At 40.3% G+C, this 18,136-nt stretch overlaps 1 protein-coding gene across 1 annotated transcript in view; it reads left to right on the forward strand.

Moving 5' to 3' along the window:
- The window catches only part of Il23r (interleukin 23 receptor), a 146,624-nt gene that overhangs the window by 33,218 nt on the left and 95,270 nt on the right, over positions 1 to 18,136 (forward strand). The window contains exon 6 of the mRNA XM_075982152.1: positions 8,180 to 8,303. Coding sequence (XP_075838267.1) covers positions 8,180 to 8,303 — 124 coding nt within the window. The remainder of the gene's footprint in view (positions 1 to 8,179; positions 8,304 to 18,136) is intronic.

Here is an 18,136-nt window from a genome sequence, read left to right on the forward strand (position 1 = left end):
AGATTCATTTCCAAATTACCTTTGTCTCACTGTCCTCCCAGTGAGCTGTGTGATCTTGTACAATTTGATTAGCTGACCTCAACCTCCATGGCTTTTTTTTTGTGAAATAAAAGTACTTGTAAGCAACATATTTCAATAATTTATTTGAATATATGTTAAAAACTTCAAAGTATGTTAGTGTCTAATTCTTATAAATGCATGTTTTTGATAAAACATAAGAAGATTCTACAGACAGGCATGGTGGCTTCTGCATTTAATCCCAACACTTGTGAGGCAGGTAGAGTTCAAGGATAGCCCATTCTATATCAGGAGTTCCAGGCCAGCCAGGGCTACATAGTAAGATCACATTTCAATAAACAAACAATGAACCATACATAGGGAGATTCTCCTATAATCTCTTGTTCCTAATCCCATAGGCCCTATTATGAATTACTGTTTCTGTCATTATTAAGAAAAATTTAGTCAAGTCAATCTCAAAACATACTAAATCAGTTTGTGTTCACAATATTATGAAGGTATAAAAGTTCCTTTAATTATTTGTATAAATATCTATGGACCTTTTGTTTTTTGATGTGTTTGTGTGTCTGTGACTTTGTGTTTGCAGGTGTGCATGTGAGTGTAGAGGCCAGAGGTTAAACCTGTGTGCTATTTAAAAGGAGTCTTTCACCTGTTTTTGTGAGACAAGGCTTTACACTGTAACCTGAAGCACACTAATTAGTCTTGCTGGTCAGGGAGCCTTAGGAATCCTCCCGTCTCTATCCACTCAGTGCAGGGATTACAAATTTATGGCATCATGCCAGGCATGTGATGTGGGCACTTGTTGAGGGAGAGAGGGCCTGCTTTTCATCCCACCTGGCTAGCTTACACCCAAAATAATCACACAGAAACTATATTAATTTAAACACTGCTTGGCCATTAGCTCTAGCCTCCAATTGGCTAACACTCACATCTTGATTTAAACCATGTCTAAGGATTCAACGTGTCTGACCTGGCAGCTCCATGATGGCTCTCTGTCTCTGCTTTCTTCCTCCCAGAATTCAGTTCTGTCTACTCCGCCTACCTAAGTGCTGCCCTATCAAAAGGCCAAGGCAGTTTCTTTATTCAACCAATGAAAGTAGCACATAGACAGAAGGACCTCCTACACCAGGCACTAGGGACTAAACTCATGTCCTCATGCTTTCACAGCAAACAGTTTGACACCTAACTGAGCTACCTCCTTATCCTCTCACGAGGCTTCTAAAGCCAGAGTCATTCTTCAGTACATCTTTACCTTTTGGGGTGAAAGATCAGAAGGGTTCCCTTCCCCCACACTTTTGAACATACTATAGAAGTCCTCACTTCTTCCTTGGCTTCCGATCATGGACAAGAAGAGCCAGAACAGACCCCACTATCATTTGGCCTCATGACTGGCTGCCTGAAAACTAGGAGACTGCCCTGTTCTGTAATAAGGTCACTGTCCTAGCTAACTCCAGGCAGCTGATCAAGCATGCATGTCTTTCAAATGAGATAGCTAGCTGTAGGATGAGGTGGAGGAGAATTGAAGAAGTATGTTTTAGACCTGAATAACAAACTTGCACCATGTGCCTTGAAATTAATGCATTAAACAGTAAACTACGCCTACATTGTGAAAATCAAACCATAGACAAACAACTTGTCTGATGTATGAAGTCTTGTTAGCTTGTCCATATCTTCAGGAACAAAATCACCCTCTCTATATGTCTTCTGAGAATTGATATAAGAGGAGAGATGATATGCAACTTATTTAGAGAGAAAATGAGAAAATTCCACAGTTTCAGAGAAAAGTGAATTGTTGGTTTAAGAGAAAAGAAAAAAATCTAAAATAAGTATCACTTCTATTAAAAGAAATAATCCAGCAACTTTGGTTTTCAGTTCTGTGTTACTTACCATTCCTGTTCAAAGGGCACCTCATCCTATAAACAGAAAAAAAAAAGTGGTGATGGAGATCAGAGCAGACAATTTTATAAGATTGAGCAGGAAATCAAAACAGTTACCACCATTTTACTTTTAGTTAAAGCAGAATGGGTCTGCCTTACACCAGGTTCAGTTGAATGAACCTTTAATACAGGATATTGTTGAGCCTGCTATTTTCAGGCAATAACCTTCAGTTTGGCTCTGAACATAGGCCCGTTCATTTTGGTTTGAATTGCTAGTTCATTTTCCTAGTGAAGGAACTTTATACAAAAAACAAGCATTAAAAATTAAAATTTTTACTTAACGCTCATTCCCTGTACTGGAGTGCAGGTGACTGATTATTTGTCATCACCAGCCCAGTGCTGGTTGAGGGGTTTCTGCAGAAAGCCCAGAACCAAGCTGTGTTTCAGGTCAGAGATTGTTTCCCCGCTGGGACAGCCTAAGAGAAATTCTCATCCTCTACCATCACTCTTTCCACTCATTAATTTTCGAGGTGCAATTCCTCACAGAAACCTTGGGTTATGCGTGTGGAAACCCAACTGCCAGGCTAGAATTTACTCAACCCCTGGGTTCAAGCTGAATGTGCTTCGGGGCTGAGTTCTCAGCAAACTTACTTCCTTTTAACTAGGTCAAAAGGGGGTGGGGGCTTGAGGGTTTTGTGGTGCTCCAGAAAGCACGCTGCTTTCACTGGGCTGCTTTGATACAGGACATTTGTTCTGTAAGCATTACGATGCCAAGTAGTCGTCACCGCTTTGAACAGAGCGGTGGCAGGTATTTTGACACATCGTGGAAGGGAGAGGGAGAGTGAGTCAGTGCTTTCCCTGAAAAGATTCAGGCATTTCAAAGGCTCTCTGGTGAGTGATTTCTGAAACACCACTATCACAGTTTCCACTATAATCCACAATCTCAAATGCTTCTTAGATTCTTATCTCTGATTCAGTGAGAACCTATTATGGGAAATTTGCTTAAATAAAGGTTATTGAAAAGTGTCAAATTAAATAAACCATGCAAGTGATGTTTCCATTTAACCATTTACTTAAAATTTTCAGCGCTTTTGCCTTACATGTTTTCAGTCTTCAACCTGCACTTATAGTGATGTAAGACTTGTTAGCCATTCAAAACCCTGAATATTTTCAGTGTAGCTCCTTGTGTAGAGCTACACTGCAGCACTGGAAACATCACACCTCTCTCCATCTTAATTCTTGCCATTGTCATCCTTTTAATTGAGCCATTCCATTCATGGGATAAACTTCAGTGATGGGTGTATACATGTACCCAAAGACATGCTAAGTATTAGAAACACAAAGTAAAGAGAACCACAGACCCTGCCCCTTCAGAAGGTCTTCGTGGCAAATGATCTTTGGCTAGACTAAATTAATAAGTCTCTTGGTAAATGATCAGGGAGCCTTCTATAAGGGTAGGGATTGGTGAGAGAGAACAAAGTTTTAATCCTCCCCGTGTATTCAGGGTATTCTCAGGAAGTGGACAGCCAGCTTTATTCTTGGATATTTACAACCCAGCAGTGACTCTAACAATGGGATGTCCCTCCGTGGCTTTACTCTCTAGGTCTTTATTCTGCTTCCCACTAACATACACTGCTCACTTAACCATGTGCAGAGCTGTCACTTTTGTCTTTTTCAAAGTTAATGCCAACGATGCATTCACAGTCCTGACCATTTTCTTTATGGAGTATAGTGTGAAACAAAGTCCAGAAGGTTGACATTTGTCTTCTGTAACTGTCAAATTACAGTGCTCTCTGTCTAAAACCACAAGAAAACATAGCAAAACTGAAAACCCATATCAAGGCCACAAGCTCCGCAGGACATGATCCCACTGCTATAATCCAGAAGCTCTCACAACCCAGGGTACAGAATGATGTAGAGGAATGTTGCCACACTTTCCTACTTCAGGTTCAAATGAGACTTAAAGATTTCTTCCTCCTTGTGGAAGCCCGCGGTTCTTGTTGGAACCAACGCCACTACTCACCAAGCTCTCGCAAAGCACTTTCATGTCATGAGTGCTGCTCAAAATTAGCTTTGAAAAAAGATCAAGTTGTTTGTGTTTCGGTGTGAGAATGCATGCACATATGTGTGTGAAGGTATGAAGGCTAGGAGAGGGCACTGAATGTTTTCCTCGACCACCCTCCTCCTGCTGCTGTCTTTGAGGCAGCATCTCTCTCTGAACCCAGGGCTCACATTTTCTTTGCTAGGCTGGAGGACAGCAAGGCACAGTTGTTCTTCAGTTTCTGTTTCCCTTGGAGCTGGGGTTACACATGTGCATACCATGCCTAGTTCATTACACAGGTGCCATGATCTAAACTCCAGGCTTCATAATTGTTCAGCAAACACTCTTAACCACTGAAGCATCTCTATAGCCCAAACCACAGATTTTAATAGTAAAATTGATTACATTCAACATTTTTTTGATGAGCAAAAATAGAAATGCCTATCAAGTGCACGAGCCCATCATTCTACCCATGTCATAATCCCATCTTTACAAGTGTGAATGAGTCTTTGGAGTTTCCGCCTTTCCCTTTCTCTCTAAGGAGGCTGCTACACTTACACCACTTTGTAACATACTTTTAAAGTCACTTTATCATATAGCCATTGTTCAGCAACATATTTCTAATAACTCCTAAGTCCTTAAAGTATTGTCAACAGCATTGTTTTAATGTATGTTTTAGGAGCATATTATAGTTTGCTCAACCTTGTGTTGGAGCATTTAAGGAGAGTCCATGTTTTCCATTATTATGAACACTATTTTGCTATTTTGAAGGATACTTACATCCTTTTTTTTTTTTTTTTTTTTTTTTTGCTTTTTCGAGACAGGGTTTCTCTGTGGCTTTGGAGCCTGTCCTGGAACTAGCTTCAGATCGTATAAATCTTTCGCCTTTTACTTACATCCTTTTTTAGCAAGTTATTTTTATACATGTGTGGATATTTCATGAAGAATGCACTCCTAGCTGTACAACTGCTGGATTGCATGGTATTGTTCTCACTTGTAATTTTTAATTATATGTTTGTTTATTTATTCTGTGTGCATGTGAGCACGTGTATATATATGTATGCACATGCCATCAAATGCATGTGGCGGTCAGAGAAATCCATTATCTCCACCATACGGGCCTTAGAGATGAAATTTGAATTGTCAGTTTGGGCAGCAAGCACCTTTTCCTACTGAGGGATCTTGCCAGCCCTGTTCTCACCTTTCACTGTTATGATACACAAGGGGGTAAACCTTAGAAGTTATCCAAATTTGCACTCATACAAGAAATGTTACAATATTTCCATAAATCTATTTTAACATTTTATAATTTATGATACCATTTTTAACTCTTTGTCAATTTTTTAAGCTCTAAATAACTTTTTTTTGAGATTTTTGGCTTTACTTTGTTTTGTTTAAAAAAAAAATGGTCTCGCTGTGTAGCTCCCTGTGTCTCACTATGGCTGACCTAGGACTCACTATGTAGATCAGGCTGTCTTTGAACTCACAGGGATCCATCTGCCTCTCGAAATAACATGTAATATTCTTGGTAGACAATTTGCAGACACCAAAATGTCTGTGTCCTTTTATATTAATTAAATTTGTTCTTTGACAATTTTATACACATATACATTTCATGATGGTTCTTAGCCTCACTGTCTTTTATCCACTCTCCATCCCCATCAACCCCCTCCTCCTCCTCACATGTCTTTTCCCCATATTCGTGTCTTTGTGTTTTGTGATCTAGCGATTTTAAAAAGGGTCATCTGTGTGACCATGGTTTGAAACTGTCTATTGTGGCTAGTAGGCTCACTGGCTGGTGCACAACTGATGATAATGTTCATCTCTAACCATCAATAGCCAAAAGTTCATCAGCAAAGGGAGAGCCCCATCAATCCATGTGGAGTGGCCCAAACTTTATTCCTCACAATTTCCCCTCCTGGTGTCCACTATGATTTCTTTCATCTGTCTTGTAATTCTCAACATAGTCATCTCAGGCAGGAGTTTACCTGAATGGAAAACCTAAGAGAAGTGCCCTGGAAATGTGGCAATATGGCAAGCACTCAATAGTCCCATGCTTGTTTGAAATCATCAGTTCTGGTAGCTTATTGTTGAATGACATAATGGGGCATCTGGATGCCATTCTGGGGTTACATAGGCCTCAAGAGGCCCTAAGGGTCCAAAGACTGTCATCAAAACTCTTTGTGCAGGCTAGATTCACTCTCAAATCCGGCACCGCTGAAAGGGCTGTGGACTGTGTCGGGAAGGTCACAAGCAGCTCAGCTCACGTACTGCTTAGAGAGAGAAATGGAGAGAGAGAGCAACAGGAAGAGGGAGAATGGGGAAGAGAGGGGGAGAGGAAGGGATAGGGGGAGAGATAGACCCTTAGAGAATTCTTATTGGTTCATCCTCAGTCATGAGCTCATTCCCAAGGGAAATTCTCTGATTAGTCAGCTTAGGTCAAGTGCACCCTTGTGCGTATAGCCTAGCTACTGACATCCTTGGACTGGACTAGGGTAAGAAGGGGAGCTGAGGAGACTGGAGGGGAGTGTTCCTTCTCATAGGAAAAATGCTAGCAGACAAAACTGACAAGCTGAACAGGGGTGGGTGGGTGGGGGTGTGGTCAAGGATGTGAGAGAGAGAACACATCTTAAAATAGTTCTATGAATACCAAACCTTAAAAAAAAAAACTTTTTGATGTGGTGATGGTAAAATCTGCATAGTATAAGCCACTATTTTGTTAACGTTAAGGGCTTGCTTCTGTGGTAGTTACTGCATTTGTTTATTAACTTCCAGTACTCTCTTTCTAGGACTCTTCTTGCCAACTGTACCTACTGAATAACAGGCCTCATCCCAGACTCCCACACACTGCCTACTTGCACAATGGGCCATCACTGTCATTCTCCATTTTATTTGTGAATTTATCTATTCTAGATACCATTTATAAGAGGAATCATGAGGTCTTTTATGTCTGGCTTACTCTGTGCAGTGTCCTCTGGTTTTATCCATATTGTAACTTGGTTGGAAGTTTCCTTCCTCTTACAGCTGAACTGCATGTGAACAACAAACTTTCAAAGGAGAAAGAAAAATACACTCCCCACAAGAGCAAATAATCTTTTAGGGCAAAGGGGGGAAACTGAAGGATCTCTCACAGAGCCTAAGAACAGAGGCTTGAAGAGAAAAGTAAGAAAAGATCCAGCTTCTGCAGAGATCAAGCTCTGTAATACTGATGTAGTTCTGATGAGGCAGAAAAAAGTTTTCCAGATGGAAGGTCACTGTGACCTTAACAGCTGTGGCTTCAGCAGAACCTGTGCAAATTAAAGCTGAGTAAATTAGAGGGCTGGGGAGATGGCTTCATTAGTAAAGTGCTTGTCATGAGGACCTGAAGTTAAATCTCCTTCATCCACATGAAAGCCAGGCTTGGTGATGCCTACCTGTAATCCCAGTACTGGGGAGGCAAAGGCAGGAGAATCTCTAGGGTTTGCTGGCCTACCAGTTTAGTCAATCGGTGACCTTCAGGTTCAGTGAGAGACCTTGCCTCAAAACAAACAATCAATCAAACAAACAAAAAAAGAGTGGCAACAAGAACAGAAAAAAAGCATGAGAGACTGTAGAGGTGATTCAGTGGTTAAGAGCACACACTTTTCTTGTAGACGTCCCAAGTTCGGTTCCCACAACTGCCTGTAACTCCATCTCTAGGGAATTCAGTGCCCTCTCCTGGCTCCCAGAGGCACCTGCACTCACATGCACGTATTTCCACAGAGTCAGACATATGTTATTAAAAATAAAATATTTAAAAATTAATATGAAAAGTAATGAAGGAAGACATCTAATGTGGTCTCTGGCTTCCACTTGCACCAGAATTCCCATACACGTAAGTGTACACAGACCATACACACACACACACACACACACACACATCATGCACACATGCATTCACACAAAAATTTATACAACAATAATTTTAATGATTTTATTCAAAAGAAAAAGGTAGAATGGTAGCTGAGGGGAGGTAGACTTGGAAGGAGGCTTGCTTTATTTGAATGGGGGAACCTAGCCTTGTTAGAATCCCACAGGAGTAGAGACTACAGGATAGTGTGAAGAGGAGCAATGCTTGGTGACAAACTGGGTTACAGGATGGTAGTAGTGGAATGAGGAGCCCATGGGTACTCAGGGCCAAGTGGCCTAATTTCCCTATGAAACTGACAATTTGTCAACTGCCTCCTTTATCAAGAGCAGCTCTTAGTGATTCATTTTGTTGCAGATCCACCGGATGTCCCCAGTGAAGTGACATGTGCCATTTATGAATACTCAGACAACATGACTTGTACCTGGGACGCTGGGAAGCCCACCTACATAGATACCAAGTATGTGGTGCACGTGAAGAGGTAGGTTCTACTGCACTATCAGACACACATTCGGCTGCAGGGTGGATCCAGTAGAGACCAAGACCAGCCTCAAACCTGAGACACCTACCTTGGTTAGGGAACTCCTGGGACCCTGCTGTTTTTTGCTTCATGGGACAGCAAACTCTAGGACCAATTCATTCTTTTCTCTTGAGAGTAAACATCTCAGTTTAAACAGTGACCTAAATCTCAGCCCTATTCTCCTTTGAGGATTAGTATAATATACAAAGTCGCTCAAAATTTCCATTCTTTATCTTAAAAATGGGCCTTTAATGCCTGCTTGTTCTAATTGATTGATTTTTATTGGTTCTGTGTACATGTGAGCATATAGACTACAGGCTTGGAAGTTCAAGTCCAAAGTGACAGTACATCTGGTGTCTGCCACCAGCCCATTCCTCATGAGTAGTGTCTTCTGTGTGTACTCAGACGAGAGAGGGGGAAGAAACAACTCCATTTCTTCATAAGACATTAAGATCATCCTTGAGGGTGAAGCCCTCATTACATCATCACCATCTAGCAGCTCAGTCCCTTAAGACTCTTGCACTAGAGTCTGAATCGTACATAGGAAACTGACTCATTGCCAGGTCTCAGCGTTTGAGTTTGCAGGGACTATCGCAAAGGGAACTAGACTATTATGGTGCTCTCAGAACTGACTGCCTAGGCTGATGTGATTTATCTCACACCAAGCCTGATTCATATAGGAGAACAAAGGTTAGTAAACTCATAACAATCAAAACAGAGTACTGTGTGCAATTTTATTTTCGGATAATTTTGGACAAATCTAGAAATTGATGCTAAATGTTTTCTGATATGAAAGATTAACTTAGATATATTAGTTATTGAACTTAGATATATCCTTATGTATAGGCAGTATTCCTAAATCTGGGGGAAAAAATCTAAAATCCAGTGCTTCTTATCCTAAGTACTTTGGATAAGGCAGGTAAACTATAATTAAACTCTAGCAAACCCAGCCTGTATTTCGAATTGATGGAGTATAGATCAATGTAATTTTATTGTATTTTAAAGAAGACAGAGTGACACTGGAAAGATGGTTTAGCAATTAAGAGCATTTACTGCTCTTCTGGAAGACCCAAGTTTGGTTCCCAGCACCCATGTCAGATGACTAATAACTGTAAGTCCAGCTCTAGGTTATCTAGCCCTCTGGGCTCTATGAACACTCGCATTCACACACCTCCGTGCACACACACACACACACACACACACACACACATCCACATGTGCACATCATTAAAAACTAAAAAAATAGTAAAACTGCCTTCTTTAAAGACTACATAAAACACTGGAAAAATTATCATACAAAAATGGTTTTCTTCTAGAAAATTCAAAGCATACTTTCCAGTAAGCACAGACAAACAAAAGGAAACAAGCATCTAATCATCTTCTAACTCACAGGAGACCCAACCTTGAGCGGGAAGAAGTTAGAAAAGAAAAGCCTACCTCCCTAGTAAACTGCCCAAAGGCCTTTTTCCTGCAAGAAAAAGCTGAGTTATACTGAATGCTGTGGGCAAGGTAGAAAGCAGGCAGCGGGAAGAAGAAAGAAACCTGTGCGGATCCTGGCCCCTTAGGGTATTTCCATTTAGCCAAACATCAAGAAATCAGCACAGGCAAAGTTTCACTTTTAACCTGCGTGCTTCTGTGTTCCAGTAAGAGCACACACACTGTGAAGCCTGCCACCCTGGCTTGTTCCACAGAAAAGCAGCAGCCCTTTAATGGCAGGACAGGGAAGTGGGAGGTCTTCCAGTGATGCATGGTCCTTGTCAAGCAGAGCTGAGTCTGTTGCTGCAAGAGTTGTTTTCCTCGCTAGTGGTGCCCCCACTAGACAGATCTGTGTATTGTTTGCCTGTGTGTCAGTGGGTGCTGCTGGGAAAAGACTGGCCTCTGTTAATAAGTGTCTGCTTGCCTTGTCCCCCTGTCTTCAGCTGACCCTTGTAAATGGGCTAGCTAGGAAACTCAGCAGTGTCTAACAGTGCTTTCTGCTTGTTAAAAATTGTTGAATAGAAATGAATGAATGGGGCCTTCATATGGCTCAACAAACAAAAGTGCTTGCCTCAAGCCTGACAACCTCAGTTCGATTCATGAGACCCACAAGGTAGGAGAGAACTGAATCCAAAAGTTGAACTCTGGCCACCATGTCATGATATGTGTACCTGTGAGTATACACATACAAAATAAATAAATAAATAACAGGTGAGCAGATATTCAACAATTTCAATAAGTTTTAGAAAGAGAAACGACTAAGTGATATCCTCATTCTGTCCCAGCCAAGCCAATATTTAGCAAATATTTTTTCCCATTTTATGACTTCCAAGAATATGTTAAACCCTTGAAATTTGAGGCAGAAAATCACAGTAACGAGCACAACAAGATCATAAACATTTGGCGGCCAGCAGCTCTTCTTAGATGTCGAAATGGGGAACATTTTTCTAAGTCAAACACCAGGATCTTCCTGCAGCTTGTTCCCATCAGGCTGTCAGGCTTGGAGACAAGCATTTTGAACTGCTGAGACCCATCTGGTAAACTAGAACTTTCCTCTCACTGGGTCACATCCTTAGTAACCCATGGTTTTCTCCTTACAAGACTTGAGGTCTCAATATGTGCGGTAAGAGAACTAACCACAAACCAGTTGAGAATGTGTGTGTGGTTTTCTCTAACTGGAAAGGAGTTCAAAGATGTCCCACTTACCCTTACCACTAAGCACAGTGCATCTTTCTTGTTTTCACATTTGAATTCTTAGTTAACACACGCTAACCTATTTTTCAATAATTTCTCTGTTGATAAACATATGACCCCTATTATTTCAGAAATAATGTAAGGCACCTACATAAATATCTAAACACAATGACATAATTTACCTTTAGGTACAAATTTTATATATATCAAACAGATGTGGTAGTGCTCACACATTGGCAATCCCCAGTACCTGGGAAGCCAAAACAAGGGGATTAAGAGTTGAAGGCCAGCCTAAGATACAGAGCAACACTGTCTTAAATCTTTTAATTTCATTTTTAAATTTCATTTATATTCATAAAAGTGACATTACAAATACCTTTTAACTTGTCATAATTTAGAGTCCTCTGTTAGGTGTGAAACCATCTCATGCTTCCTCTGCCCATGCATCTACCTTCACTGGTTATCACAGTGATGCCATCATTTCTGTTTCACAGATGAGCAAACTGAATTATATCAAGATTAAGTAAATTAAGTCTCACAACTTATGAAGGGAAGAAAGGTAATATGGTAAAACACTAGATCTTAAAACCTGAGTTGCTAGGGCATGTTATTTGGTCCTACCCCTAAGGTCATGAGTCAGCTTGAGAGAGCCCTTTATCACCTGCTAAGGTGGCCTTCCTGTGGCATAACAAACTTTCTGTGCTATTTTAATTCACAAAATCATTTTTGATTAAAGCATAAAGCTCATATCTATGTCTCTGCAAGTGTGTCACTTGCATCAAGTTCTGATCCTCCTATCTGTGTCTTTGTGAGTAAGTCACATGAGTCCAGTTCTAATTTTCCCGTCTGTGTCCCCATGAGTAAGTCACATGAATCAAGTTCTGATTCTTGTTGCAGTATTAGGAAGCTGCAGAAACTCAGGAGTTGCTAAATGGACTTGTAGTAATAAATGGAGCTAGAATGGAACTCTAAGCATGAAATGGCAGTAACTTTAATGCTCTCTCTTCCTCACCAACCCTATGAAAGCAGTCTCCTGGAAGAAAAGCAGTGGATGGTGTTAGCTAAAGAAATCAGGCCAATTCTTTTTTTTTTTTTTTTTTTTTTTTTTTTTTTTTTTTTTTTTTTTTTTTTTGAGGAATACGTTATTCTTTATTAATGAACAAAGGGTAAAGGCGAATGTACGTGGGGCTTTACAAGGCTACCAAAGGGGGGGGGGGTGGGCTCTGATGTAGCCTCAGTTGACAAATGAAAACCAGATTTGAGGACAGATTGCATCAGGAAACAGAAGTGGCTGTGATCACGGTAGTTTTTTTTTTTTTTTTTTTTTTTTTTTGAAAGTTACAATTTTATTTTTTTTTTATTTTATTTTTTTTTAATTTATTTATTTATTAAAGATTTCTGTCTCTTCCCCGCCACCGCCTCCCATTTCCCTCCCCCTCCCCCAATTAAGTCTCCCCCCAGCCCGAAAAGCAATCAGGGTTCCCTGTCCTGTGGGAAGTCCAAGGAACCCCCACCTCCATCCAGGTCTAGTAAGTTGCGCATCCAAACTGCCTAGGCTCCCACAAAGCCAGTGCGTGCAGTAGGATCAGAAACCCATTGCCACTGTTCTTGAGTTCTCAGTAGTCCTCATTGTCCGCTATGTTCAGAGAGTCTGGTTTTATCCCAGGCTTTTCCAGACCCAGGCCAGCTGGCCTTGGTGAGTTCCCAGTAGAACATCCCCATTGACTCAGTGTGTGGGTGCACCCCTCGCGGTCCTGAGTTCCATGCTCGTGCTCTCTCTCCTTCTGCTCCTGATTTGGACCTTGAGATTTCAGTCCTGTGCTCCAATTTGGGTCTCTGTCTCTGTCTCCTTTCATCGCTTGCTGAAGGTTAATATTCAGGAGGATGCCTATATGTTTTTCTTTGGGTTCTCCTTATTTAGCTTCTCTAGGATCACTAATTATAAGCTCAATGTCCTTGGTTTATGGCTAGAAACCAAATATGAGTGAGTACATCCCATGTTCCTCTTTTTGGGTCTGGCTTACCTCACTCAGGATAGTGTTTTCTATTTCCATCCATTTGTATGCAAAATTCATAAAGTCCTTGTTTTTTATTGCTGAGTAGTACTCTAATATGTATAAATTCCATACTTTCTTCATCCATTCTTCCATTGAAGGGCATCTAGGTTGTTTCCAGGTTCTGGCTATCACAAACAATGCTGCTATGAACATTGTAGAGCATATACTTTTGTTGTATGATAAGGCCTTTCTTGGGTATATTCCCAAGAGTGGTATTGCTGGGTCCAGGGGTAAGTTGATCCCGAATTTCCTGAGAAACCGCCATACTGCCTTCCAAAGTGGTTGCACAAGTTTGCATTCCCACCAGCAATGGATGAGTGTACCCCTTTCTCCACAACCTCTCCAACAAAGGCCATCATTGGTATTTTTGATTTTAGCCATTCTGACAGGTGTAAGATGGTATCTTAAAGTTGTCTTGATTTGCATTTCCCTGATCGCTAAGGAAGTTGAGCATGACCTTAAGTGTCTTTTGGCCATTTGAAGTTCTTCTGTTGAGAATTCTCTGTTCAGCTCAATGCCCCATTTTATAATTGGGTTGATTAGCCTTTTACGGTCTAGTTTCTTGAGTTCTTTATATATTTTGGAGATCAGACCTTTGTCAGTTGCGGGGTTGGTGAAGATCTTCTCCCAGTTGGTGGGTTGCCTTTGTGTCTTAGTGACAGTGTCCTTTGCTTTACAGAAGCTTCTCAGTCTCAGGAGGTCCCATTTATTCAATGAGGTCCTTAATGTCTGTGCTGCTGGGGTTATACGTAAGAAGTCGTCTCCCGTGCCCATGTGTTGTAGAGTACTTCCCACTTTCTCTTCTATCAGGTTCAGTGTGTTCGGACTGATATTGAGGTCTTTAATCCATTTGGACTTGAGTTTTGTGCATGGTGATAGATATGGATCTATTTTCATTCTTCTACAGGTTGACATCCAGTTTTGCCAGCACAATTTGTTGAAGATGCTCTCTTTTTTCCATTGTATACTTTTAGCTCCTTTATCGAAAATCAGGTGTTCATAGGTTTGTGGGTTAATGTCAGGGTCTTCTGTTCGATTCCATTGGTCGACTTCTCTGTTTTTATGCCAATACCAAGCTGTTTTCAATACTGTAGCTCTGTAGTAGAGTTTGAAGTCAGGGATGGTAATGCCTCCAGACGATCCTTTGTTGTATAAGATTGTTTTGGCTATCCTGGGTTTTTTGTTTTTCCATATAAAGTTGATTATTGTCTTCTCCAGATCTGTGAAGAATTTTGATGGGATTTTGATGGGGATTGCATTGAATCTATAGATTGCTTTTGGTAGAATTGCCATTTTTACTATGTTGATCCTCCCAATCCAGGAGCAAGGAAGATCTTTCCATTTTCTGGTGTCCTCTTCAATTTCTTTCCTCAAAGACTTAAAGTTCTTGTCAAATAGATCTTTCACATCCTTGGTCAGAGTTACCCCAAGATATTTTATGCTATTTGTGGCTATCGTGAAAGGTGATGCTTCTTTAATTTCCCTCTCTGTTTCCTTATCCTTAGTGTATAGGAAGGCCACTGATTTTTTGGAGTTGATCTTGTATCCTGCCACATTACTAAAGGTGTTTATCAGCTGTAGGAGTTCTTTGGTAGAGTTTTTGGGGTCGCTTATGTATACTATCATATCATCTGCAAATAACGAGAGCTTAACTTCTTCTTTTCCGATACGAATCCCCTTGATCCCTTTATGTTGTCTTATTGCTATTGCTAGAACTTCAAGCACTATATTGAAGAGGTATGGAGAGAGTGGACAGCCTTGTCGTGTTCCTGATTTTAGTGGGATGGCTTTGAGTTTTTCTCCATTTAATTTAATGTTAGCTGACGGCTTGCTGTAAATAGCTTTTATTATATTTAGGTATGACCCTTGTATCCCTAATCTCTCCAAGACTTTTATCATAAAGGGGTGTTGAATTTTGTCAAATGCTTTTTCAGCATCTAATGAAATGATCATATGGTTTTTTTCTTTCAGTTTATTTATATGGTGGATTACATTGATAGATTTGCGTATGTTGAACCAGCCCTGCATCTCTGGGATGAAGCCTACTTGATCATAATGGATAATTTTTCTAATGTGTTCTTGGATTCGGTTTGCCAGTATTTTATTGAGAATTTTTGCATCGATATTCATGAGTGAGATCGGCCTGTAATTTTCTTTCTTGGTTGGGTCTTTGTGTGGTTTTGGTATCAGGGTAACTGTAGCTTCATAAAAGGAATTTGGCAATGACTCTTCTGTTTCTATATTGTGAAATACATTAAGGAGTATAGGTATTAGCTCTTCTTGGAAGTTCTGGTAGAATTCTGCATTGAAACCATCTGGTCCTGGGCTTTTTTTGGAAGGTAGATTTTTGATAACGGTTTCTAGCTCTTCGCGACTAACAGGTCTATTTAGATCGTTCACCTGGTCTTGGTTTAGCTTTGGTATGTGGTACTTATCTAAAAAAATGTCCATTTCTTTTGCATTTTCTAGTTTTGTGGCATACAGGCTTTTGTAGTAAGATCTAATGAGTCTCTGAATTTCCTCTGTGTCTGTGGTTATGTCCCCCTTTTCATTTCTGATCTTATTTATTTGCGTGTTCTCTCTCTGTCGTTTAATTAGTTTGGATAGGGGTTTGTCGATCTTGTTGATTTTCTCCAAGAACCAACTTTTTGTTTCATTGATTCTTTGGACTGTTTTCTGCGTTTCTATTTTGTTGATTTCTGCCCTCAGTTTGATTATTTCCAGTCTTCTACTCCTCCTGGGCGCATCTGCTTCTTTTTTTTCTAAAGCTTTCAGGTGTGCTGTTAAGTCTCCGATGTATGCTTTCTCTGTTTTCTTTAAGTGGGCACTTAGTGCTATGAACTTTCCTCTTAGCACTGATTTCATAGTGTCCCATAGGTTTGAGTATGTTGTCCCTTTATTTTCATTAAATTCAAGGAAGACTTTAATTTCTTTCTTGATTTCTTCCTTGACCCAGGTGTGGTTCAGTAGTTGACTGTTCAGTTTCCATGAGTTTGTCGGCTTTCTGGAGGTAGGATTGTTGTTGAATTCTAACTTTAATCCGTGGTGATCTGATAAGACACAGGTGGACACTGATATTTTTTTGTATCTGTGGAGGTTTCCTTTGTTTCCGAGTATGTGGTCAATTTTCGAGAAGGTTCCATGGGCTGCAGAGAAGAAGGTATATTCTTTCCTATTTGGGTGGAATGTTCTATAGATGTCTGTTAAGTCCATTTGCTTCATTACCTCCAGTAGTTCTCTTACTTCTCTATTAGGTTTCTGTCTGATTGACCTGTCCATTGCTGAGAGAGGTGTATTGAAGTCTCCTACTACTAGTGTGTGTGGTTTGATGTCTGCCTTGAGTTTTAGTAATATTTCTTTTACATACGTGGGTGCTTTTATATTAGGGGCGTAAATATTCAGGATTGAGACTTCATCCTGACAAATTGTTCCTGTTATGAGTATAAAGTGTCCATCTCGATCTCTTCGGATTGATTTTAGTTTGAAGTCAGTTTTGTTAGAAATTAATATGGCCACACCTGCTTTTTTCTTAGGACCATTTGCTTGAAAGATCTTTTCCCAGCCCTTTACTCTGAGTAGATGCCTGTCTTTGTGGTTGAGATGTGTTTCTTGCAAACAGCAGAATGTTGGATCCTGTTTTCGTATCCAATCTCTTAGCCTGTGCCTTTTTATAGGTGAATTGAGACCATTAATATTAAGTGATATTAATGACCAGTGGTTGTTTACGCCAGATATTCTTATTGTTTTTGGAAGTAGAATTTGTGTGTCTCCCTTCTTTGAGTTGTGCTAGTGAAGGGTCGCTAGATGCCTGAGTTATTGTAAGCAGTGTTGGCACTGTTGGATTCCTTGGGTTGCGATTTTCCTTCTATTACTTTCTGTAGGGCTGGATTCGTGGCTACGTATTGTTTAAATTTGTTTTTATCCTGGAATGTCTTGATTTCTCCATTTATAGTGAACGAAAGCTTGGCTGGGTATAGTAGTCTGGGCTTGCATCCATGGACTCTTAGCTTCTGCAGTACTTCTATCCAGGACCTTCTGGCTTTCATTGTTTCCATAGAGAAATCAGGTGTAAGTCTGATCGGTTTACCTTTATAAGTTACTTGGCCTTTTTCCTTTGCAGCTCTTAGTATTCTTTCTTTAACCTGTATATTTTGTGTTTTGATTATTATATGGCGAGGGGATGTTTTCCTTTGATCCAGTCTGTTTGGTGTTCTATATGCTTCTTGAATATTCAAAGGAATATCTTTCTTTATGTTGGGAAAGTTTTCTTCCATAATTTTGTTCAAAATATTTTCTGGGCCTTTGAGCTGTGACTCTTCTCCTTCTTCTATTCCTATTATTCTTAGATTTGGTCTTTTTATTGTGTCCCATATTTCCTGAATGTTTTGTGATGAGAATTTGTTGGCTTTGCAGTTTTCTTTGATCAGAGCGTTTATTTTCTCTATGTTGTCCTCAGAATCTGAGATTCTTTCTTCTATTTCTTGTATTCTATTGATTATGCTTGTTTCTGTAGGCTCTGCTCGTTCGCCTAGATTTTCCATATCCAGCTGGTCCTCAGTTTGTGTTTTCTTCCTTGCTTCCATTTCAGTTTTCAATTCTTGAACTGTTTCCATTACCTGTTTGATCGTTCTTTCTTGGTTTCCAAGGGTATTATGTACGTATTTACTCATTTCTTCAAATTTTTGGTTATACTTCTCATCCATTTCTATAAGGGCATTTTTCACATGTTGCTTAAGGGACTCTACAGCTTTCATAAAGTCAATTTTTTCCACTTCTTCTGTGTTATGGTGTTGGAGACCTTCTGTTGTAAGATCGTTGGGTTCTGGTGTTTTCATGTTGTTTTTCAGATTATTGGGTGAATTCTTTCCTTGGCGCCTGCCCATCTCCTCCTATCGATGCTATCTAAGGGGTCTTTTAAAACTGGTTCAGGTTCCCCTGCTGGCCAGGGGCTCCTCTTACAAAATGCCCTTGCTCTGTTTCCTGGTTCCTGCCGGGGGCCAAGATCCCTCTCACCCCTCAGAAAGGTCTTCAGGAATAGGACCTGGCTCCTCCTTTGCCAGGGACCTC

The sequence above is a fragment of the Microtus pennsylvanicus genome, chromosome 8 (genome assembly GCF_037038515.1).
Source record: "Microtus pennsylvanicus isolate mMicPen1 chromosome 8, mMicPen1.hap1, whole genome shotgun sequence".
Lineage (NCBI taxonomy): Eukaryota > Metazoa > Chordata > Mammalia > Rodentia > Cricetidae > Microtus > Microtus pennsylvanicus.